Here is a 25,959-nt window from a genome sequence, read left to right as displayed (position 1 = left end):
AAACTGCATTCTAGAGCGTTGGTAATCACTAACTGTCTCGTCATACTAACTGGGTCTGTTCTAACAATGGAACGATGTGCAAAATGAATCGATGAGTTGCGTTGTCTGCCTTGGGACTACCGAAAGACGATGTTTGGAAGATTTCCCAAAAGTGAATATCTCGAGTGCGTAAGACATGCGTCTAATTACACTGCTTGTGGCAACATGGTGTTCCATCCTTCCATTGTGCGCCTATGCTGGTAAGCCGGACTGCGCGGGCTTTCCTCAAGGCTGTGTGCCCGTGAAAGGGGATGTTGACGAGTGCGCTTTGGATCCCGACATCTGTGGCGATCAGTTGGCCATCTGTACGAACATGCGCCGAGGCTTCCACTGCGAATGCCCGGACGGTTACTTACCTTCACCTGGCATAAACTGGAAAATCAACGTCACCGTCTGTGCAGGTATGAGGGACGCTCTTAATGAATCGAAATGCAAAGTGTTTTCAGTAGCCAAATCGTTCAGCACTTCATGGGGTGGTTTGCTAGTTGCTACTGAGCCAACGTATCTTGAAGAAGTTAGTTTGATTAGGCCTACCCTGTAACATTACGATTTTGTGAGTGTTGAAAAGCAAATCTCTCCTCTGTTCTCCCTGTACACAGCATTGGATTCTATATTGCCCACCAAGAAAAATAAGGTAAGAGCTAAAAGCATATATACTTGAAGTATATGGCTAGACAGACTCATTTTTCATGTAGCTACTGTATGTACAGTAAAGTGGCCTGAATGGACCCTGAGTCTAGCAAAACAGTTGTTGTTGTTGTTGATGATGATGATGATGATGATGATTTTCATGAGTCAGAAAGTTTATCAATTTAATAACATATTTGTATATTTGTAGCGCTTCAGAGTGGATAAGGTGCTGGAGATGGTCAGAAACATGACTAGCGGTGGATTACCTCTGAAGGTGTGTCTGTGTGTAGGCTACATGACTAGTGGTGGCTTACCGCGTTTAACTGTGTGTAGCCACTGTATCTCACTGAACTCTATACTAGATGTCACACTGAAACTTGTAATCGTGTAATCTTGCTACATACTACAGTTGAATGGATGCATTCAATTTGGTGTCAGATGGGAGGATTATATTTGGGAACACTATGTTATTGAACCTACTAGACTATGCACAGTACACACCACACCAGCATACAGGGACAACAGTCTGTAATACGCTGCATACCTTCGCTTACGTTAATTATAGGTTAAAGTGGGATCTGGCAGGTAGGGGAAACCCTTATATCCAGTGTAGTTTAGTAAATATTAAAACCATTCACTCACTGCTTTAAAAGTGACCGCACTGAAGACCAATGTAATTTTCTGTATCTGTAATATATTATACATTTCTATAGAATACCACATGTGTACTTCCTGCAGACTGTCTCCCTGCTGCTTTGAAAGTGACCATATTGTGAAGACATAATTTTCTGTATACAGTATGTTACACATTTCTATAGAATACCACATTTGCACTTTCTGCACACCGTCTCCCTGCTGCTTTACAGGGAAAGTGACAGAATTGTGAAGACCAATGTCATTTTCTGTATCTGTAGTTTATTACACATTTCTATAGAATACCATATACAGTATTGTGAAGACGTCATTTTCTATACAGTGTATTACACATCTCTATAGAATGCCACATTTTCTATACTATTATTTCTATAGAATAATGCCACATGTGTACCTCCTGCAGACCGTCTCCCTGCTGCTGGACGAGCTGGCCGATGACGAGCGCGAGCGTCCAGTAAAGCACAGGCACGAGGTGCTGCTGTCCAAGAACAAGCTGGTGTCCAAACTGGTGGAGCGCACCTCCACCCGCGCCTCCAGGAACTTCTCCACCAAGACCACAGGTAAGGAGGACAGGTAAGGACCATGTCACGGACGTTCATTGTCACTCTTGTTGTCAAGGCTCAACAGGAAGACATGGAGGCTCGAATGTAAATGCTTATATTTATACATATAGGCTATATATAAATATATAAATTGCAAGCGTGGTTCTTCTTGTTCTTTACGCATCTCAGACTTCCAGATGTAAACAGGAGACGATACGTCTCTTTAACATGTTTAATGCTTTGAGATGGCTTGCGGCAGCTTGCAACTCCTTGCAACCTTTAATTCACACCGCTGCAACTCGTTCTCGTTGCGTCTGGAATATTTGGAGTGAATTGGGCTGAGTTTATTTGTTTGTTTATTTGTTTGATTGTAGTTGTTGTTTCTTTCTCAGAGGGGGAGATCCTGAGCATCGGACCGAACGCCTCTCTCACTGGCTTTCCCCAGCTGAGGATTCCGTCTGCCGACGTCTATCTGGACATTGACCTGGAGAGCGTTGCCCACAAGAACAACGGTGTGCAGTCAAATGTAGCCTAGGCCTACTCGACACAGCACTGTGTAGTATGTCGGTCAGTTGTAGTGTAGTCAAGTCAACTGTATTCAATACAGCACTGAATAGTATGACGGTCAAGTCTAGTGAAGTGAAATGTATGTGATATACTGTAGCTACTGTATAGTATGTTGCTCAAAACAACAACAAAAAAATGGTTTGTCTGTTTACACCACAGACAAACCATGTGGCCAGAGAGGGTTCAGTACAGAGATAGTAATCGAGGATTTTTGATGTGGCTTCACAAGCACTCGGTCATGAAAAACAATCAAGCAGAAACTAATTTATACTGTATTGTACGGGGCAATTGCTCTGTGGCTTGTTTGAACTGAACTTGAACTGTCGCCATTTTAGACTGGAGTTGGAGTTGGGAGTTGGAGTTTAAAACCGTGTTAAACTCCAAACTAGCGACAGAGCAATTGCCCCTATGCGATCAAACCACATCAGCTAATGCTATGCATTAGACAGCAGACATTATTGTGTTTTTTTTTAAATTTGAACTTCACTTCATTCAGATACCGTCTGGATTTGATTAACCTTGCTATCAGAAGGTTAAAGAGGAACCATGCAGGATTGGCGATTTCAACTCTGGTTTCGGTTTCGTTTTTCGTTTTCGCTCGTTTTATGCTTGCATTTTCTCTGCAGAGCTTCCCCGACAGCTTTAGCGTGTATATTTATACATGTATAGGCTATATTTAAATATATAAATTGCAAGCGTGGTTCTTCGTCTCAGACTTCCAGATGTAAACAAGGAGTGATCGTCTCCTGCAGAAAGTTGCATATAGGGTCTCTTTAAGCATAGCCAGCTTTATGAATTGTATGTTTGTTTGTTTGTTTACATCACCTCTAGGATCAGCATCGGTGGCCCTTGTTGCCTATAGCGACATGCAGGACATTTTGGAGGTGGACCTGTTCTCCACTGCGGAGAACACCACGAAGGCCATCATCTCTAAAGTGGTGTCGGCCACTCTAGAGGACGTCGCCAACACAGAGCTCTCCAACTTAGTCAACTTCACTCTCAGGCATATTAACGTCAGTACACAACATGCCCTGTAAGCACAAATACACACACACACACACACAGACACACAGACACACACACACACACACACACACACACATACACATACACATCAAAACACACAATGGCAAACAAAGAAAATCATGCTGCTTAAATCACGCTTTCACATTATTATCTGTTATTTTACATGTAACGAAAAGGATAGTTATTGGCTTTATTAATAGAAGGTAATTCCTGATATTTGCCCATTTGCTTATTCATATAATTAAAACACTAATGTGCCTGCTTTGTCCCCCCCCCCCCCCATGTTGCTTTATTTTTATATGATTCAAAATTGTCTCTGTGTTTTTGTTTTGTTTTGCGTTTTCATCATGTGTGAATCATTTGCACTCTGAATGACTGCCGTGTTTCAAAGCTGCTATACTACAGTACATAAACAAACTTGCCTTGCCTTCCCTCAATAGATGTCCAACATAATGGGTAAGCTGCACTGTGTGTACTGGAACGAGAGTGCCTGGATCGAGGACGGCTGCACCGTGAGCAAAACCAACAGGACCCACACGGTGTGCACCTGCGTGCACCTGTCCACCTTCTCCCTGATCATGCAGACGGATGACAGAGCCCAGGTTGGGGAATGAAGAGGCACACCGATATAATATGAGACATTAGCCACGTTTACATGGACAGTTTTTTTTTTGTCATTCCGATTAAACTACAATTTTGCGCCGTCTGTTTACATGGGCTACTTTCTATTCTGATCAGGTGCTTTAGAGTCTTTGATCGGAGTAGCCGTTGTTTGCTACTTTTCACTGGGAAGATATAGCAGTCAATCCGAATGACCGTATACAGTACATGAGTGTTAATTCGGAATAGGAATGGACTACCCCACCTCTTCCATTCTGATTACACTTATCGGATCAGGAATTTTTATTCCGATTGAGGTGTTTATGTGACGATCTTTATTCCGATTGAGCTGTTTTTCCGTTTCTAATCGGAATAGAAGTGTTCATGTAAACGTAGCTATTGATGAGTTGCTTTTGTAAAAATGAATAAAATACTTGAAAAATGCTTTAATCGTCTTACACACCAATGTGATTAAATAGTCATTGGTAAAGTCCTCGAATGCCAGGTGCTGTATTCATTCTTGATAAAAAATTATGTTTAAGACATACTGTATACCCAGTAAAAGAATGGGATGCCAGTCAGAGGTGTACACCTCAAATGGTACAGATGCCAGTGCAAAGCTCTGATCTCCTGTTGGTGCTGAGGTGTGTGTAGTTGAGGGGGGCCGAATCGGAAAGATTCTGAACCCCTGTCCCCAATTCATGATGTCTGTACGTGCAGTAAATTGATGTCTAGTCTTGGGAACCACTGCTGCATTCTTTGTACTGGTCTGATAAATCAACGCTGCTATTTTATTATTCGAACCAGGAAAGTGTGTGTCTGTGTGTGTGTGTATACAGTGTATAATTTTGTGGCTGATTGTGTTAATTCATAGTGGCTGGCCTGCTCCAAAGACGTCCTCTCACACTAACGGTGGTCAGCGTTGTCCGTTGCTCTGATCCCCAGGACCCTGCCTTGAGGCTGCTGAGCATCCTGCTGGAGACGCTGGGGCTGCTGATCCTCACGCTGGCCGTGGTGACCTTTGCCCTCTGCAGGAAGAACCCACAGGTGAGCTGCCCGCCACGCCTTCACCTGTCGGCCTGCCTGCTGCTGGCACACGCCTTCTTCCTGGTCGTCCAGACCAACCACCGCATGCAGGAGGTGAGTGGAGGAGGAGGAGGATGATGATGATGATGATGGTGGTGGTGGTGTTTGTGGTGGTGATGATAGTGGTTGGGGTTTGTGATGATAGTGAGGATGATGTTGATGATGATGAGGATGGTGGTGGTGGTGGTGATGATGATGATAGTGATGGGGTTTGTGATGATAGTGATGATGATGATGATGATGATGTTCATGTTCATGCTGCTGCTGCTGATGATAACGATGACGAAGAGGATGGTGGTGGTGAAGTTGATGCTGCTAGTGATGATAGTGATAATGATGATGATGATAGTGATGATGATGATGATTATGGTAGTAATGATGATGATGATGATTATGATCATGGTAGTGATGATGATGATGATGATGATGATGATGAGTAATGAATAGTAAAAGATACCGATGACCCCTCAGGTGCCGTGCGGGGTGCTCTCGGTCTTTGTGCATTACTTCTACTTGTGCTGCTTCCTCTGGACGTCCATAGAGGCTGCAGTACTGCTCCTGACCGCCAGGAGGCTGGACCTGGTCACCCCAGACACACAGCAGCTGGCCTCCTGGAAGTACATGTACGTGATTGGCTATGGAGTACCCCTCGTCATCGTGGGCATGTCCGTCGGAATGAAGCCTGATGGATATGGGAGCCAGCAGTAAGTTGCTTTAAAGCTGCATTGTGTAATAGACCTCTGAAGTTCGCCTGAAAAACAAAAAGCTGCCATCTTTCAGATCTGGTGTCTTGGGATTTTTCCAATGGGAAAATAACATGGGGATTTTGAATTACCGCACCTGTTAAAACTTTTGTGAGGAAAAAGAAGTTTGAAATGCAGACGTTTTGCTTAACACACTTTTGTTAACTGCCTTCGAGTGAGTAGTGTGATCTTCGGTATGTTAAATAGACAAATTTAGATTTTTGCTACTCCAGAGCTAACTTGCAATGCAACTTGCCATAGGTAGTTAGCTTCAATTAACACCCAGATATCCTTATTTGGGCAAAGATGGCAGTTTTGGTTCTTTTTTTTAAGGTGAACTTTAGAAGTTCATGTCAGCATTAGCCTCCAGGATATCTTCAATTGAGTTATCATCTCCCCTCTAATACGCAGTACTTTTATATGGCGTATCAGTCCAGAGATCAATTACAATCGGAAACGTTCTAATGCAGCACTCAAATAATCACCCATAGAAATGCATGATGTTAGTTTGTAATACCAATATGGTAGTAGTCTACATACTGTATACCCCGCCCCTTTTTGTATGCCTCCCCATTCAGTTGAAAAGGAAAATACTGTACCTGCCCATTAAGTGTCCAACGTGCGGCAGATCAGAAGTGCTTCAGAAGTGCAACTGTTGCACTAATAAGTGGTGTGGCTGTTGTGCACACAGATGCTGGTTGAGCCTAACAGACGGGTTCATATGGAGCTTCCTAGGACCTCTGTTTGCCCTCCTCGCAGTAAGTACACTACGACATGCTGTGTCCTTAACCCTTAGATGCATAGGCTACCAATACCTACACTCTTCCATGAGTGGGGTCAAAAATGACCCCAATTAGAATGCATGCGTTTTTTGCTGTAAACTCAAATAATGTCTTTCATTTTGGTTAAAGATGATGATTTTTATTATATATTTATTAGAATAATTATTTCATGTTGACATATTGATGTATCACTGTTTATTAACATTTTATTACAAAACAGCTTTTAGAAAGGCAAAAAAGGTAAACATCCTAAAATTATCTCAACATAGGTGAATAGGGTAACATTTTTAACTTAGAGATATCTTCATGAAACTTTACCAGTTGAATACTCACATAAATAGGAGAAAAAAATGTATTGCAAGTTTTCAGTATTTATGTTTAAATATGCTAATTAGGTCATGTCTAATTAAATATGCGCTAATTTGCATATATGTTTTGATGCGAAGAATCTGACCATTGGAAATAGCCAGGTTGAAAATATTTTTTTGTAGTGTTAATATATCAAATTAAAAAAAAAACATTTACTGAGGTGATTATGAATATCTTCTTTTGTTATCCAGTAAATCAGAAAATACTGCCAATTAGCTTAAAAAATTGATTTTCGCCCTATTTTTAGGCATAAAAGTCATACAACTCAGGCCAAGAACGCTATATCAACAAATCCCTCTGTAAATATCGCTTGGTGAATTCTGCTTCACAATGATAGGAAGAGCGGACATCGAAGGATCAAAAAGCGACGTCGCTATGAACGCTTGGCCGCCACATTATATGATGATACTTAGATTTATGTTGTTGTGTAAAAATAGCCTTCAGGATGGTGAGACTGCTGACATGAGATGTGATAATCAACAGTAAATGTATACCTGACTGCCACAGTTGATAAAAATCAAAAGATCTTAGGGTTAACTTTTGAAATTCCAAAGAAAATGCTTGGGGTCATTTTTGACCCCACCTATGCGGATCGGTGGTACTGATACAAAACATGAAATTACTTTAAAAATATAACAATTAGACACAAATCCAAATGGCCTCATGTCAAAAACAACCTATTTGAGGAATACATGGAAGGTTAAATGAAAAAAATGTAAAATTAAGAAGATACTGCAAGAAAACAACCTCTGGGGTCATTTTTGACCCCACTTATGCATCTAAGGGTTAAAGGTGCTTTAATCGATATTGGGTAATGTCCCTTCTGTTGACGTTCAAACAAAACAGAGAGCTAGCTAGCTACACCCTCCCCCTCCATGGCATGCAAATGAAACTCTCCTAAACGTGTATCTCGTCTGTGATTGGCTGGAACAGTTTGTTAAATGTTTTTATGGTCCACGCTGGACCAAGTTGTTTTTGTTGCCGTTTTTGTAGCCTGGGCTGTCCACAGTGCACGTTTTTTTTGTTTGTTTGTTTGGTTGGTTGGTTGGTTTTGTTTTTGCAGTGTATTCAGGGCACAGTCAGTTAGCAGGTGGTGAGGTGATGTTTGCAGTATGTGACAAAAAATGTTTTATCATAGAAAGCTTGTAACTTCACTTAGAGCACCTTTAAAAGTACAGTACATGAGTACTAAATTGTGTGCTAATTGTGTAACTAGCAGTCATCATTACGCTCCCTGTAAGTCGCTTGAACTGTACTTGATCTTGATATGAACATTGCCCATTGACCAGACCAAGATAACATTTATCATAATATACGTTTATAGACTGTACCATGGAATTCGTTATGACTCAATGCTAGGATGCATTTGTTATAACACACACACACACACACACACACACACATACACGTGCGCGCGATAGCCTACAGAAGGGTGAGATAAACACTGTGTCTGTATGTTCCTTTACAGGTGAATACTTTGCTCTTCACTGCCATTTTCATCATCCTGCAGCTGTCAGACTGTGTCATGTCGGAAGTCAGATATGTCAGGTAAGAATGAGCACCCTTAGTCCATAGTTGGAACAATATGTAAGGGATAATGTATAGAACGCCGGTCATTATCGGAAAATAATTCCCGACAGAACCCCGACGCGCAGTGGAGGGGTTTTGCTTCGTACTGAAGGGAATTATTTTCAGATAATGACTGGCGTTCTATACATTTTCGCGCTTATTATATGGCTACTTGCCAAAACGAGAAAATCAACTTATCTCAATGTGTCTTTAGCAATGACTTGGCTACGGTTTCGTGGCTTCCGCAACAACTAGCGGAGTGAACCCGTTGCCGTTGTCAATATGCAGATATAACGGACCGGTAGAACGTTGAGAGGCCCATTCAAAGTGAATGGGAGCTCCCTCAACATTCTAGAGAGCCATATAATAAATAATATTAAACATTTGAACTCGAAGAGCTACTGTACACGTGAAACCATCATTACCAAAACAAACAAATAAACAAACAAACAAGCAAACAAAAACAAAACCTACTGCCCACAACAGAGGCCTGGCGTGGAGAGCCCTGTTCCAGAGCTTCATGCTGGGTCTGCCCTGGCTGCTTGGCCTTTCTGCGCCTGGCAACAGAAGCCTGGAGGTCCTGGTCATTCTCCTCCACTCCCAGCAGGCGTTTGGCCTCTTCCTGGTCCACTGTGTCTTCAACACGGAGGTATCCGCTCACCAACAGCGCACCGCACACAAACTACCATCATTACATTTACAAAAGACTGTGATTATGATTACGCCATTGACACGGAGGTATCGCAGTGTTTCCCCTACATTGACTTATTTGTGGCGGCCCACCACAATATCAACACTGACCACCACACAATGATTTTCTATGTTGCACTTACTTAAACTGCATGAAATCCTTTCACCCCCCCCCCCCCCCCCCCCCCCCCAACAGCGCACCGCACACCAACTACCATCATTCCATTTATACAAGCTAAGACTGTGATTATGATTATGCCATTGCGCGTCCACACTCTGACCTGCGTGTGCAACATCTATGGACGATAGCTGTTGCCTACGAACCAGAGCAGCATTTAAAACTGTGGTGTTGGTCCAATGCTATTAGCTGGAGCAATATTAGTTTAACATTACCGGTGTGTACGGCCCTATAGGGTTAGCCATACTCTAGTTTACCTGATACACAGGTGTGTCTGTCACCAGGTGAGGAAGCAATACAGCAAGTGGTGTCAGAAGTTCAGGCCCTCCGATGATGAGCCAGGTTTCTATGGCATTGCCATGGATACAGAGCAGGATGCTTCAGGCAGGCGACAGAGGCGGTTTGCCCTCTCTGGTGAGCGATGACCTCTTTCCTCAAGCTCAGGCAGTGATTGATTGATCAGCGGGGGACATGCAGCATTTACCTTAGTTCCACAATTCCAATAACAATAGAAGTGTCACAGCTTCACAGATTGATAAACAATAAAGATGTAGTGTGCAAAATGGTGCAAAGGAAAACAATCCACATGTTTGTTTTTTAGGTTTGTGAATAAGAAAAAGGTTTTATTTGAAGTTTTTAGACAAATAAAATGTCTACCAATCAAGCTTTTTGCGCCAGCGGTGGCTATGTTCTATACAAATCCAACAAAGTTCAGTGTTCAAAGCACTCAATGGAAAAAAACACCCTCGACTCTGACCGTTATTTCCACAGTGTTCAGAGCACTGAAAGTTGAAATCTGTTCAACTTTAAAACAGTCACTGTCATTTTTCTTTCTCGACAACCATAATCTAGCACCATTAAACACTTGACTGAGGCGATCTGGAAATGAGGTTGAGAGCACTATCAGCGCAAAAAAAAAAAAAAAAAACGTGATTGGTGGTGGACACAGGCCCTTTAAGTGCCTCATTTGTTGGTATTAGAGATCCCTGATATCACTATATTCCTTCATTAGGTCCATACATTATGCCATTCAAATTATTATTTATATATTATGCAATATTAGAGCACAGTTATTCCAGGGGTCCAGAAAGCATGCAAACCAACATTAGAGCTCTATTGCATTCAATAATTCAGCTCTAATGCATCTCCATATCAAATATGAATTGTAGCATTCTAGTTCTAATATTATGAATTCAGTGAGTATAAATATCTAAAGCAAGCCAAGCAACAGCTCTAACAATGTATCTCCGTATAAAATACACATTGTATCATTCTAGTACTAAATACTGTGGTAAATAGCAATACAGTAAAATTGGACTGAAATTTTAAAGGAATTGATGGATCAAGCAGTAGGCCTACACCAGGTTACTTGGTGGGATGTTTAACAGAAGAGTATTCACAGGTGTCCTGCTCCATACTGAAGGTGACGTCTGCCTCTGCTGCTGCCTCCTGGTTCTTGTGGAAGCTCACAGTGGAGTAGGTGGGGCCATCAGAGGGGTTTGTGGGTAATTGGACAGTGGAGTAGGTGGGGCCATCAGAGGGGTTTGTGGGTAATTGAGTATTTGCAAGCACAGTATCCTCTGGGTTCTTGGAGTGGCTAGTATCCTTCACCTCTTCATAAACACAATCCACTGGCCGATCCTGACAGAATGAAAAGAAGACAACGAGAGTCTAAACAGATACAACCATGTTCAAAACATACAAATGATGAAGGCTTTATTACATTGCATGTAAATGCAATGTACTATTATCCCTGTTCTTCTTATCGTTATCTTCTTTATTCTTCTTCCGACCAAAATCAACGATCAAAGGCTCTAAAACCACTGAACCGTTTGACGTCATTCAAACACTCATACACAGGTCTTGTAACGGAGATTTGTTCTATGTATTTTTCACATTTGTGAACTTTATACTTTTTGAGATATTTACGATAAAAGAGTTTAAAATTCCCATAGAGTTTACATTGAGACCCTTTGGCGGCAAAGACTAATTGTTACGTCAGTGCTCAGCTGTCAGTAATCAAGGATCTCTGAGTCTGATCCAAAGCCATGGCATCACCTCTGCGCTAAACCAGGCTAAACGTGAATGTTACGTTACGTCTACAGCTGTCAAAACATTCTACCATGCCACTGTAATCCAGGACGTTGTCGTCTTGTCTCCTGTCAGGCTACTCCTTACTTGATTTGTTTATATCGTTACAGTAGCCTAACCGGTTTGCTCTCGGTAACGTTATCAACAGCTAAAGACAATCTAACCTAAAGACAATCTAACCTAACGTCAATGTAAGCACTGTATTTAGCTAACGACAACCAAACTTCCTCCAGGCTAACGTTTAACGTCGGGGTAGGCTGCAAGGCGAACAGGGTTTAGCAAGCTAGTCGTGCCAGCCAGGCAATCATTTAAAGCTTTCGGTATCATTCACAAATTAAAAACCTAAGCTTATTGTACATTCCTATTAGGACAATCACGCACCTGAACACACTTCGAAGAACATAGGCCTACTAGCTCATCCTGTAAAATGTGTAGCCTACATAAAATATCCTACTGTAAGCTAACGTAACATTTGCTAGATATCCTACTTGTTGCTGCATCATCGTTGATTGGCGTTGTTTGAGAATGAGATTGTATTCCGTATTCCATGCCTACTTTTAACCTGCATTAGTATATTAAGGCTATAAGCTATCCTACCAGACGTTTCACTATAAAGTGTCAGCTCTTGCAACTCGTTTGAAGTTGGCAACTTCATTTCAGTCTTTTCAAATTCTAATAAATGAAGAGTTATTTTCCAAAACAGCCTATATCCACAATTTTGATGCATTTTCATAAATCACTTTTTAAATGTGACTTTCCAAGTAATTTCAGTGGAATTGTAATTGGGTTATTGTTATTTATCTATTCGTCTGTGTAGCCTAGTTGTCTTTTTAACTATAGGCCTATAATGATGTCAGAAGCCTAACCTTTTTGCATTTACATGCAATGGTAATTCCTTCCATGGAATTACATTTTCTAGTTTTTTGTTTTATATTTGTAAAAGTTGTGGTTTGATTGGTGTGTTTGTTTTCACCCACCCCTCTGGAGCTGCTGTTGACTGATGTGGAGGCCAAGCCTGTGAAAGATAAAATAACACTAAATAAAAACTGAATCATTCAATGGTTTGTTCTGTTAGTAAAACACTTATTCTGCACCATGTTGAACAACTACTATTGGTTAATTTATTAATTCATTAATTCATTTCTAAACCTTCACATGATGTGAGCATTCTTTGGTATAGCTCACAAGCCTCACATCATCTGAACATGTACATAAGTTACCTGTCTGACATGCTGGATGTAAAGACACTAACATGTGCACTTGATCTAAGTCATTGGGCCTCTCTCATTTGTCTTTTTTACCCTGCCTTCCTTCCTCGGTCCCTGTTCCCACTAATAAAAAGTGATGGGACGGCACAGACAAACGGTACATTGGTAGTATATAGGGTTTTTTTTAACTACAAGGTGCTTTTGCATCTAAATGATAACTAGGTCAAATCAATACATGACATAACTCAGTGGTAATATGTGAATGTCAAATCAATACATGACAAGATTCATTGGCACTACTGTATGCGAAGGTCTAATTGTTACATGAGATGATTCAGTGACATGCGAAGGTCAAATCATTGCAAGACATTCAGTAGACTCTCATCACATGACTCACTGTTGAACAATCGGTGTTTTCTTTGTTACTAAGTGACAATTGTTTGGAAAGGCAGCATACAGTAGCTTGCAGTTTTGCACACATCTCTACACTAAATAATGATCTTATGGTTAGTGATTGGTGTGTGAACAGGATCTTACTGCAGGCCTAAAATACCTCAGACCTTGTCAGATGGGAGGATGGTGAGCCTTATAGGGAAGTTGACAAAGTTGCGTAGTACTGCTTGCTGATGGTTCTCATGAGTTGACTTATGCACCACAACTATTTATATGGGTTTGACTGCATAACACACACACACACACACACACACACACACACACAGACCAACCTTGTGTCCGCATTCTTCTGTATTTGATGCATATGAGGACAGCAATCCCAAGCACCAGCGCTGCTATGGTCAGACATACGGTCAACATCACAGGAGGACCTGAGGGAACACATGAATGGGGTGATAAGGTGCTTGCACACTGCACAGACAATGCCCAACTAAACCCTACATCTGATGGCTGCAGCAGACTGTGACAGTATGTTGAATGTTCAGAAAACCGACTGCCGCTAACACAGACAGTAAAACATTTGTTTTTAGAATGCGTCTGGTCACAAGTGTTCTGGCGAGAACTTGAAACCGTTGTTTGTATGTTGCTGACCACTTGTATTAAGATTCCTTTACTGCCAGCATCACATTCATTAGAACTCCTCATTGTCTGGCAGGGCTGTACAGTGCAAGCGTACCGTCACAAATGCGCCTAAAAAAAGAGTGTGCGAGTAAAAACTAAAAAGGTCGCACACGTGCAACTATGGATTAAAACCCTTTCATTCGCATTTTGCTCCTAAAATGAATGCACACAAAGTGGATCAAAGTATAGTAAAATTTTCGCGCATCTGTATACAAATTTCAGAGTCGACAACTCTTACGCACCTGGCTGGACACTCACGCTTTCAGCATCAACCTCGCGCTCTCACGCACACGCAAGAAATGTCACTCCAAATCCATTCTTCTTTGTCTTCAATCTGTTCGTAATCAGTTGGTGACTAGGGATGTAACGATTACCAGTGTAACGGTAAACCATGATCAAAATGCTGACTATAACAATCACCGTGTTCATTTCAATATTATTATCACGGTTGATAAACACGGTGTGGAAACCGTGTGTTAAATTCCTCCCAGCTACACCCGAGCCTGCATTTGACATAGGCCTGGTAGGCTACTATGAAACAAAAATGGTACCCTACTGATTCTGTTGTCTAAATTATGGATTTAACCACGATTCGGTGTAGGCTACACCTGCTTTAAACAGACGGAACATTTTCACCGCAAACGTGCGCTGTATCATATAGCCACTCTGCGTCTTTTTATGTAGGCCTATACGTTCTCATTAAATCCATTCCACTAACGTTATCAGGAGAATACCGTAGTTTTATTACGGTATTTTGAGCACTGATTGTCACTCATTGGATGTATATAAATAGACATACCAAACTCCAAGTCATGGTATTAAGATGAGCACCCAGCCAATGACATGATGAAGGAAAAAGTGAACGGGACAACTCACAATGCCATGCAGATGTGTGGACACACACACTTTCAACTAGAATTTCATAATAATTAGTTCAAATACTAAATGAAAACAAAAAACGAAGTAAAAGAAATTCTCACCAGAAAAGTGAGATTTATTGTCAGCGGAAGTTGTCGATACTGATGGCAGCGTTGTTGTCTCCCAACCATCTGATTATGTTGTTGTTGTTGTTGTGGATCATGATGATAGTGAAAAAGTATAGCATGTTACTAGTTCAGTTTAATAGGGGAGGGGAGGTATGAAGGATGTGTATAATGAAGGTGGAACTCACCTGGCTCTACCTCCATCTTCACTGCAGTGGTGTTGATGTATCCTGCTTTGTTACACCATTCCACACACCAATATATCCCAGCATCCTCTGCTCTCAAGTCAGTGATGGTCACGATGAAGGCTCCAGATGTTGGCTCGTCTCTCAGAGAGAATCTGTCTTCTAGCGTCATGCCGGATTGAACTTTGACACCGGTATTAATACAGTCTGAAGGTGATTGTCCTTTGCAGAAATATTTCCTGTACTCATCTCTTCCAGTGTCCTCCTTCTGATACTTGCAGGTGATGGAGGCATTTTTGTTTTCATATCCAATGATATTCTCCACTATTAGTCAAGACAAATGTATAAAAATGTAATAAATATTAATTATGTATTAGTGTCAACATTCTCTCAATCACTTTGTAAAGTATGACAAATATAATATTGTTCATTGCACTTTTATGCTTTATCCAATGTCTGCAGCTCATTATGGACATCATGTATGACATCATGACTTGTTCTCTTAAAGGTATACTATGCAGGATTGGCGATTTCATCGCCGGTTTCGCTTTCACTTTTCATTTTCGCTCGTTTTATGCTTGCATATTTCTCTGCAGAGCTTCCCCTACAGCTTTAGCGTGTATATTTGACAAAACTCCTCAATCGGTCAGTCTGCCGTGCCTTTTCATGAGACTTTACATGACACTTCCTGGAGTAGAGCATGGGTGCGCCCGGTGTTTCCTGAAGTTGCAAGTGTGGTTTTACCGCTACAGACCACTAGAGCGGCCAAAAAAAACACCGTTTGACCGGTAATGACTCATTTAATCATATATAACTGTATGGAACGAATTGATTCACTGAAAAACGTTGCATAGTATACCTTTAACTCCACACTGATACTTCTCATTCACTCTCATATCCAGTGTCAGTTGTCAGTCAAAACAAATGCACCAAAATGTAGTAAATACTTTAAATTACTCGGCAAAGGCATTATGTAAAATAATATGCTTAAATACTTACATTGTTTAACCAACACCTGCAGCTCATTACGGATATCGTCATGACCATATATCTTAACTCCACACTCATACTTCCCAGAATCCTCAGCAGTGAGTCCAGTGATGGTCACAGTGAAGAATGCAGCAGTGATATCATCATACAGAGAGAATCTCCCTTCTGCAGCTTGTGTCTGGGACGGGGAGGTCTGAATGAGAGTCTTTGGTTCACTATGCTGAGGTGATCCCACTCTTTTAAAATACGTCCCATACTTCTGAAACCATTTCTCATAAGGGCATTGGACCCTCAGTTCTCCTCCTTCATATCCAATCAGAGGAGACACATGCAACACTGGAGAGGAAGTAGAGTGGAGATGGAGAGAGACGATGAAGCACATACACAGCAGTCACTGATGCACACAACAAACCACACAGAAGACAGAGAGAGAAGACAGAGTGACAGCATGACATATAGGCCACAATACCAAAGGCTTCTATTTGATATATCATATCTCTTTCCACTGGAGACAAGACAACAGATAACACAGAAGACAGAGTGACAGCATGACATTGGCTACAAAACATACCAAAGGCTTCCACTCGAGTTATCTTATTCATTGGAGAGTAGACTCCACACCAGTACACAGCTGTGTCTTCCTCAGTTAGCACACTGATGCTCACAACCAATGATCTTTCCTTCCTGTTGTACACCATAGTGAATCTTCCCTCTGTCTGAGATATTGGACCAGTCACGAATGAGCTGTCAAAAATGTTGTCACAGATGTCTCCTTTCACCTTACAGAAGATCTTGTTCTGGTATTCATACCACTCAGGGTACTGACATCTCATGTTCACAGATCCTCCCAGAGCTCCAGTCACTGAGCTCAACTCCACATCACACAGAGCTGCAAAACATTCAAATGGCAAAGCCAGTAATGACATACAACATTAATGTGAGGATTGGTTACATTTACATGCACAGTATTCATTTATCTGACAACCATAAATGCCTTGGAAGTGCCATTTTCACAGTTTGGAAAGTTATATTGAGTAGAGGAGTGGTCATATAGGCCACTGTATGTGTATGTCTGAAATAGGACAAAGTACATTGTGATGTATACTGCAACTCTATCATGAGTTGCTGTCAATGCAGGGTGAATTATATATTAATTTAATTAATTATAGCTTCCTGTTAAGTTACTCATGATCATGCTCTAATGTCAGACACAGATTTATAAGAACAGAGAGTTACCTGTGAGCAGGTAGAGGGTGAAGAGAAGGAGTCTCATCTTCAGCTGTAGTACCTGAACTCAGGTGTTCCAGATGCGTCTTCTCTGTGTTGATGTTTTCGGTGAAGTGTGTCCGTGTCTCTGATGGCTGCTGTTTAATGCCTCTTCCTCTTTCAGTCGTTTCGTGTTTGTGGTTTAGCACATTTATCAGCACGTCAACAAGATGTCTCCATCATGTCTCCATCTCTGGAAAGTTACTGTGCACAGACGTAAACAAACATTGTGACGCAGACGGCAACACTATCATTCCTGATGAATATTAAATCAATATAAACACATAATGTAGTTTTCGTGCAGACATATAAGATGCTTACTATGTTATAGTTGAGGCCAAATTATTTGTTTGTAATATAATCAAATGTAAAATTATAGCTTCCTGTTAAGTTACTCTTGATCATGCTCTTGTGTCAGACACAGATTTATAAGAACAGATAGTTACCTGTGAGCAGGTAGAGGGTGATGAGAAGGAGTCTCATCTTCAGCTGTAGTACCTGAACTGCAGGTGTTCCAGAAACTTCTTCTCTGTGTCGATGTTTTTGGTGAAGTGTGTCCGTGTCTCTGTTGGGTGCTGTTCAATGTCTCTTCCTCATTCAGTCTTTTTGTGTTTGTGGTTTAGCACATTTATCAGCACGACAACAATATCTGTCACTTCTCCATCTATGGCAAGTTACTGTTTACAAAACGAAAAACTAACAAACTAAAAATGAAGAATTGTGCTTCTGCACTCTGAAGTTGCAGGTATAGAAAGAGAGTACGAGGATATACTGTGTTTTCCTCTTGTTGAACAGTTGCAAAACTGCTATAGTTCTATTTTTGACCTCATAACCACAGCCCATAATAACTGCCCATTTCCAAGAACTGACCTGTGAGTGTGTTGCTGAGAAGAGAGCTGTGATGGTCTTGAATAAGGATGCAGTTTGATGTTATCTGAGACAGTAGCACGCATTACAGTAAATACTGAATTAACTCTCCAATAAAGTAATTATGAATGAACACAAAAGTGTTCCTTGATGATGACACAACTGAGCTCTTCTGTGAGACACACTAAATGGCCACCTGTGTGCAGGTAGAGGGTCAGAAAGCAAAGCAAGGCCAAGAAAGGTTATTTATGTAGCACTTTTTACAGAGACACTTCCATGTGTGTTGCTCAAATGAGAGCAAAACAAGTAAATGGAGCTGATTAATAGTGAGCAATAGTGAATAAAAGTGTTAAAAGACAGCAGGAGATAAGGAGCCTAAAGTGAAGTCAATTCCAGTATTTCCAGAACCTTCTCACTCTCATCTGGCATAATAATCAAGGCAACTTGCAAACGTACCATACAGGTGCATGCAGTGATATCGTACGCAGCATCTGAAAATAGTCCCCATAGACAACAAGAATTAGTAGCGCCAGTAGTTTGCAAGTTGCCTTGATTATTATGCCAGATGAGAGTGTAGTTCCATGTCAAATCAGCCTAGAAAGACACCAGGTTTCTTGAGAGGAGACACATTTTAAATGGGAAAATTACCAGAAATCACTTTTAAACATGAAGCTAGCAGGTGAGAAGCTATTGGTCTAATCCGATTCAATGATCTATGCTAGGCTGAAGCTAAAAGTTCTATCGCCAGACTCACAGAATGGCTGGATGAATGGGAACAAGGTAAATATTGATTGTTTTGCTCGAGGGGAGGTGGGAAATGAGCTCACACCCTCTCTCTTTCACACACATTGACAGTCAGACAGACACATTTAAGACAACTGCACACACATACACACACACACACACACACACACATTAATAACTCAGTGGTTTATTTTAAAACAAGATTGGCATTACAGCATTACAATGTAGGCTTGGGTCTAATTCCACTGTGCTGGGCCCCAAGCTAGGAGGAAGGCAGCGGAAGATAAAAGCAGTGGTGTATTACAGTGGGGTTTAGATTGGGTAAAGCCGTTCTGAGGCTGAGATTCACACACTAATGCAGTTAGTTCTGGCTTAAGACTGTAGCCTTTAATTGTTTATAAACAAATATATTGTTAATTCACATTAGTATGTTATTGATAGACAATAATAGTCTTATAATTGTGTGTTGGTGTTCAGGCTCTGATAGCCTGAGTCCTGTTGCATGGTGTTGGGGTTCAGGCTCTGATAGGCTGGGTCCTGTTGCATGGTGTTGGGGTTCAGGCTCTGATAGGCTGGGTCCTGTTGCATGGTGTAGGGGTTCAGGCTCTGATAGGCTGAGTCGTGTTGCATGGTGTTGGGGTTCAGGCTCTGATAGGCTGGGTCCTGTTGCATGGTGTTGGGGTTCAGGCTCTGATAGGCTGAGTCTGGTTGCATGGTTTTGGGGTTCAGGCTCTGGTAGACTGGGCTTGACACAATGTTGGGAGGAGCTACATCGTCTCTTGCTGTATCATTCTCATAATCTGGAATGCTCTAAAACACAATCACACAGTGCATATACTTCACTAAATGTGTAATTGACTTAGATCTCTCTCTCTCTCTCTCTCTCTCTCTGAATTCTTGAATTTCCCCTTGGGGATCAATAAAGTATCTTTCTATCTATCTATCTATCTGTCATTGTTTTGGTTGATGCGCAACCTTGTTTGTGGGTTCCAGAAAAAAACATGTTAAGTTGAAAGCATTAGAGAAGATAAATTCTTATTGAATCATTTAAGTGAATCTAATCAAATTACAGTCAAACACTCTCGTCATTTCTCTCTCAATGACAGCCCACCTGTGCATTGTCACGTCTGTTCATAGGGCACACAAACGTAGCAGGTTCTGTTGAAGAGAATCACACACATTTTGCATTATGTTTTATATGTCTTTGAATGTTGTCTAATCAGTAATACGAAGTTGTGAATCAATATTGAAATCCAATGCATTATCAATACCTGTTAATGTCATATGTCTGTGGGATTTTGAATGTTTCTGCCTCTCTAATATGTAAGGGATAATGTATAGAACGCTGGTCATTATCGGGAAAATAAGGACCGACAGGGCGAACCGGACCCTGACGTGAAGCGGAGTGCAGTAGGTGGGGCCATCAGAGGGGTTTGTGGGTAATTGAGTATTTGCAAGGACAGTATCCTCTAGTATGAATATAAAGATAAAATAACACTAAATAAAAACGGAATCATTCAATGGTTTAATCTGTTAGTAAAACACTTATTCTGCACCATGTTGAACAACTACTATTGGTTAACCCTTAGATGCATAGGCTACCAATACCTACACTCTTCCATGAGTGGGGTCAAAAATGACCCCAATTAGAATGCATGCGTTTTTTGCTGTAAACTCAAATAATGTCTCTCATTTTGGTTAAAGATGATGATTTGTATTATATATTTATCTAAAATGTTTTTATTTCATGTTGGACATATTGATGCATCACTTTTTATTAACATTTTATTACAAAACAGCTTTTAGATAGGCAAAAAAGGTAAACATCCTAAAATTATCTCAACATAGGTGAATAGGGTAAAATTTTTAACTTAGAGATATCTTCATGAAACTTTACCAGTTGAATACTCACATAAATAGGAGAAAAAAACGTATTGCAAGTTTTCTATATTTATTTTTAAATATGCTAATTAGGTCATGTCTAATTAAATATGCGCTAATTTGCATATATGTTTTGATGCGAAGAATCTGACCATTAGAAAAAGCCAGGTTGAAAATATTTTTTTTGTAGTGTTAATATATCAAATAAAAAAACATTTACAGAGGTGATTATGAATATCTTCTTTTGTTATCCAATAAATCAGAAGGTACTGCCAATTGGCTTAAAAAAAATGATTTTTGCCCTATTTTTAGGCATAAAAAGTCATACAAATCAGGCCAAGAACGCTATATCAACAAATCCCTCTGTAAATATGGCTTGGTGAATTCTGCTTCACAATTATAGGAAGAGCGGACATCGAAGGATCAAAAAGCGACGTCGCTATGAACGCTTGGCCGCCACATTATATGATGATACTTAGATTTATGTTGTTGTGTAAAAATAGCCTTCAGGATGGTGAAACTGCTGACATGAGATGTGATAATCAACAGTAAATGTATACCTGACTGCCACAGTTGATAAAAATAAAAAGATCCTAGGGTTAACTTTTGAAATTCCATAGTAAATGCTTGGGGTCATTTTTGACCCCACCTATGCGGATCGGTGGTACTGATACAAAACATTAAATTACTTTAACAATATAACAGTTAGACACAAATCCAAATGGCCTCATGTCAAAGACAACCTATTTGAGGAATACATAGAAGGTTAAATGAAAAAAAATTAAAATGAAGAAGATACTGCAAGAAAACAACCTCTGGGGTCATTTTTGACCCCACTTACAGTGAGGAGCACATGTATTTGATACCCTGCTAAAACAGGAATATAAAATCATCATTTGACAATTGATCTTAATGCCTTAACTCAAAAAATTAGTACAAATCAAACCGCCAAGGACACCAATTTTCTTTGTGATTGAAGAATGTATCGTAAATAGATAAATGTTTTCCTTAAATGCTAGGGGAAGGAAGTATTTGACCCCCTATGTAACCCTATGGGAATTTAACACATAGGGTTAACATAGGGGCAGGCAGATTTTTATTTTTAAAGGCCAGCTATTTCATGGATCTAGGATATTATGCATCCCGATAAATTTCCCTTGGCCTTTGAAATTAAAATAGCCCCACATCATCACATACCCTTCACCATAGCTAGAGATTGGCATGGTGCTTTTTCCAGTAGGCCTATTAGCCTGTTTGATTTGCATTGAGCTCAATGAGCATCAAACAGGCTAATAGGCCTACTGGAAAAAGCACCATGCCAATCTCTAGCTATGGTGAAAGGTATGTAATGATGTGGGGCTATCTTAATTCCAACGGCCAAGGGAACTTTATCAGGATGCATAATATCCTGAATCCATAAAATAGCTGGCCTTAAAAAATAAAAATCTGCCCGCCCCTATGTTAACCCTATGTGTTGAATTCCCATAGGGTTACATTGGGGGTCAAATACTTACTTCCCCCTAGCATTTAGGAAGAACATTTATTTATTTACGAAACATTCTTCCATCACAAAGAAAATTGGCGTACTTAGCGGTTTTATTTTTACTCAATTTTTGAATTAAGACATTAAGATCAATTGTCAAATGACGATTTTCTATTCCTCTTTTTAGGCAACTTTAGCATGGTATCAAATACATTTTCTCCTCACTGTATGTATCTAAGGGTTAATTTATTCATTCATTAATTCATTTCTAAACCTTCACATGATGTGAGCATTCTTTGGTATAGTTCACATCATCTGAACATTTACACAAGTTACCTGTCTCACATGCTGGATGTAAAGACACTAACATGCACTTGATCTAAGACATTGGGCCTCTCTCATTCGTCTTTTTTACCCTGCCTTCCTCGTTCCCTGTTCCCCCTAATGCAAAGTGATGGGGCGGTACAGACAAACGGTACATTGGTAGTATATAGGGGTTTTTTTAACTACAAGGTGCTTTTGCATCTAAATGGTAACTATGTAAAGGTCAAATCAATATATTACATAACTCAGTGGTAATATGTGAATGTCAAATCAATACATGACAAGATTCAGTGGCACTACTGTATGCGAAGGTCTAATTGTTACATGAGATGATTCAGTGACATGCGAAGGTCAAATCATTGCAAGACATTCAGTGGTAGACTCTCATCACATGACTCACTGTTGAACAATCGGTGTTTTCTTTGTTACTAAGTGACAATTGTTTGGAAAGGCAGCATACAGTAGCTTGCAGTTTTGCACACATCTCTACACTAAATAATGATCTTATATTTAGTGATTGGTGTGTGAACAGGATCTTACTGCAGGCCTAAAATACCTCAGACCTTGTCAGATGATGGGAGGATGGTGAGCCTTATAGGGAGGTTGACAAAGCTGCGTAGTACTGCTTGCTGATGGTTCTCATGAGTTGACTTATGCACCACACTATTTATATGGGTTTGACTGCATAACACACACACACACACACAGACCAACCTTGTGTCCGCATTCTTCTGTATTTGATGCATATGAGGACAGCAATCCCAAGCACCAGCGCTGCTATGGTCAGACACAAAGTCAACATGACAAGAGGACCTGAGGGAACACATGAATGAGGTGATAAAGTGCTTGCACACTGCACAGACAATGGCCAACTAAACCCTACATTATAAAGATGGCTGCAGCAGACGGTGACAGTATGTTGAATGTTCAGAAAACCGATTGCCGCTAACACAGACAGTAAAACATTTGTTTTTAGAATGCGTCTGGTCACAAGTGTTCTGGCGAGAACTTGAAACCGTTGTTTGTATGTTGCTGACCACTTGTATTAAGATTCCTTTACTGCCAGCATCACATTCATTAGAACTCCTCATTGTCTGGCAGGGCTGTACAGTGCAAGCGTACCGTCACAAATGTGCCTAAAAAAAGAGTGTGCGAGTAAAAACTAAAAAGGTCGCACAGGTGCGAGTATGGATTAAAACCCTTTCATTCTGTCAGTATTCTGCCCTGGGACTCTGTTTATTTGTAGCCCTCTGCTGGTCTGCCTGTATCACTGCTTGTTTTTGTTTTTGTCCACCATGTGCTCTAGCCACGCCCCTGCCTCCTGCCTTTGTTCTGTTTCCCGCCACTTTTTGAATCTCACCTGTTTCTCATTTGTTTGTATTACCTGCCGTACTACCCTGCTCTACTGGTGCCTCATTGTCAGATTGTCTTCCTCCAGTGGTGTGTGTACCTGTGCCTCTGTGGACTGAAACTGCAAGTTTGTAAGTTTGGACTTTGAATCTGATTTTTGAATCTGCCTGTTTTTGGATCTGCCAGTTTTTTGAATCTGCCTGTTTTTGGATCTGCCCGTTTTTGGAAACTGCCTGTTTTAGAATCTGCCTGTGTTGGAATTAGCCCTTTTTGGAATTGCCTGATTTTGACTGACTGCCTTATTTGCCTGTGGCTCGGCCACAAACTGTTCCCCCTGCCTACAATAAAGTAGTGAACTGTATCTGCGCTTGGGTCCAGTCTCTGAATCTGACAGTACAATCTGACCAGCTATGAACCCAGCAGATCCAGCCCAGCTCAAATCAGTCCTGGACAAGCATGGGGCTATGTTGGGAAAACATCAGACCCAACTGGAGTCCATTTCCAGACATGTGGATTCCATAGGAACAACGGTCACGGGGGTAGCGGCTCAGACACAACAGATCCAGCTCACCTTGTCTCAAGGACCCCAACCCGCTGCTCCGCCAGCTAGAGAACCGCGCCTGCCGCCTCCAGAGACTTACTCCGGGGATCCTGGATCCTGCCAGTCCTTTTTGACCCAATGTGGACTGGTTTTCGCCCTTCAACCTTCCTCTTTCCCAACAGATCGTGCCAAGGTAGCGTACATAATCACCCTACTGTCTGGTAGGGCCCGTGACTGGGGAACGGCCATTTGGAGTAACAACGCGGCCATTCAGGGTGATTTATCCCTGTTTTCGACTGAAATGAAAAAAGTTTTTGACCGTTCCAAGCAAGGCAGGGAGGCAGCTCGAGAGGTTTTACAGCTCCGTCAGAGGTCCCAGTCAGTTTCGGACTATTCTATTCAGTTCCGTACCCTGGCTTCAACTTCTGGATGGAACCAAGAGGCCTTTTATGATGTCTTCCTTAATGGCCTATCTAAAGAGATCAAAGACCATCTGATTCCCCACGAGTTACCCCAAACATTTGATGGTCTGGTGGACATGGCAATCCGTGTGGATGTTCGACTGGGTCAACGTCGCCAGATGAGGGCTCCACTCACCTTTCCTCGTCAAGAGTCCCAGGCCTCGCTGCTGACTCCAGGTGCCAATCCAGATCCTCCAGACACATCTGAGCCAATGCAAGTTGACCGCACTCGTTTGACCCCAGCAGAGAGACGGCGCCGGTTGCTGGCCATGGCATGTCTCTACTGTGGTCAGGTGGGTCATTTTGTTGATGCGTGTCCAGTAAAAGACAAAGCTCGTCAGAAGTGAGGGGAGTTCTGGCGAGCAGTATTCCTTTGAAGACCTCCCTACCACTTCATCAAACTCTCCTGCCTGCGACTATATTCTGGAGGGGCCATCGACACACCTCAGCAGCCCTCATCGACTCTGGTGCTGAGGAAAGTTTTATTGACAACCGTTTGGCAGTCCAGTGGGGAATCCCTGTCTCAGAGCTCCGGGTACCACTGGCCGTTTCAGCCCTCGACGGCAGCCGCTTCGCCAGAGTCACGCATCGCACCGAGCCGGTGAGTTTAATGCTTTCAGGCAATCACTATGAGGAAATTGTGTTTTATCTCATTGACTCTCCTCAGAACTCCATAGTTCTCGGCCATCGGTGGCTGGTTAAACATAACCCTCATGTCGGTTGGGCAAAGAATGTAATTTTGGGCTGGAGCCCTTTCTGTTTGTCTCACTGTCTGAAGTCTGCTCTTAGTCCTTCGTCTGTTGTTCCTGAGGGACCTGAAGATTTTCCTGACCTGTCCAGTGTTCCAGAGGAGTATCTTGATCCGAGGCCGGTGTTCAGCTAGTCAAGGGCCACCTCTCTGCCACCTCATCGACCCTATGACTGTGCCATCGACCTACTCCCTGGAGCATGTCCTCCTCGGGGCCGGATATACTCCTTGTCGCCCCCTGAACGCCAAGCTATGGAGAACTACATCAATGACTCCTTGACTTCAGGT

The 25,959-nt window shown here is 41.5% G+C and overlaps 3 protein-coding genes across 4 annotated transcripts in view; 1 reads left to right on the top strand and 2 right to left on the bottom strand.

Moving 5' to 3' along the window:
* The first annotated feature begins 35 nt into the window (after positions 1-35).
* LOC134077200 (adhesion G protein-coupled receptor E3-like) lies at positions 36-9,900 on the top strand. Its single transcript, XM_062532662.1, has 13 exons — positions 36-440; positions 639-673; positions 878-943; positions 1,727-1,883; positions 2,258-2,377; positions 3,264-3,445; positions 3,899-4,060; positions 5,004-5,198; positions 5,616-5,848; positions 6,579-6,645; positions 8,507-8,586; positions 9,094-9,256; positions 9,760-9,900. The coding sequence occupies exons 1-13, from the start codon at positions 176-178 to the stop codon at positions 9,898-9,900; spliced, it is 1,866 nt and encodes a 621-aa protein (XP_062388646.1). The 5' UTR covers positions 36-175.
* Positions 9,901-10,810: 910 nt separating this feature from the next.
* On the bottom strand, positions 10,811-15,282 carry LOC134084609 (uncharacterized). 2 transcript variants are annotated; one of them, XM_062539888.1, is made up of 5 exons: positions 15,020-15,282; positions 14,829-14,897; positions 13,500-13,598; positions 12,544-12,581; positions 10,811-11,116 (listed from the first exon to the last, which is right to left on the bottom strand). In XM_062539888.1, the coding sequence occupies exons 1-5, from the start codon at positions 15,186-15,188 to the stop codon at positions 10,841-10,843; spliced, it is 651 nt and encodes a 216-aa protein (XP_062395872.1). In that variant the 5' UTR covers positions 15,189-15,282; the 3' UTR covers positions 10,811-10,840. The 2 variants fall into 2 exon arrangements, with proteins under 2 accessions (XP_062395872.1, XP_062395873.1); XM_062539889.1 differs by lacking the exon at positions 14,829-14,897.
* A 3,917-nt stretch (positions 15,283-19,199) lies between these two features.
* Positions 19,200-25,959, bottom strand: part of LOC134084577 (CMRF35-like molecule 1) — a 59,453-nt gene continuing 52,693 nt past the window's right edge. Inside the window, exons 5-7 of the mRNA XM_062539886.1 lie at positions 23,286-23,384; positions 19,995-20,041; positions 19,200-19,693 (exon numbers count right to left, since the gene is read on the bottom strand). Coding sequence (XP_062395870.1) covers positions 19,337-19,693; positions 19,995-20,041; positions 23,286-23,384 — 503 coding nt within the window. The 3' untranslated portion in view covers positions 19,200-19,336. The remainder of the gene's footprint in view (positions 19,694-19,994; positions 20,042-23,285; positions 23,385-25,959) is intronic.

Source organism: Sardina pilchardus, chromosome 1 (genome assembly GCF_963854185.1).
Source record: "Sardina pilchardus chromosome 1, fSarPil1.1, whole genome shotgun sequence".
NCBI lineage: Eukaryota > Metazoa > Chordata > Actinopteri > Clupeiformes > Clupeidae > Sardina > Sardina pilchardus.
Note: the sequence above shows the minus strand (reverse complement) of the source record. Positions and strands in the feature narration are given on the sequence as shown.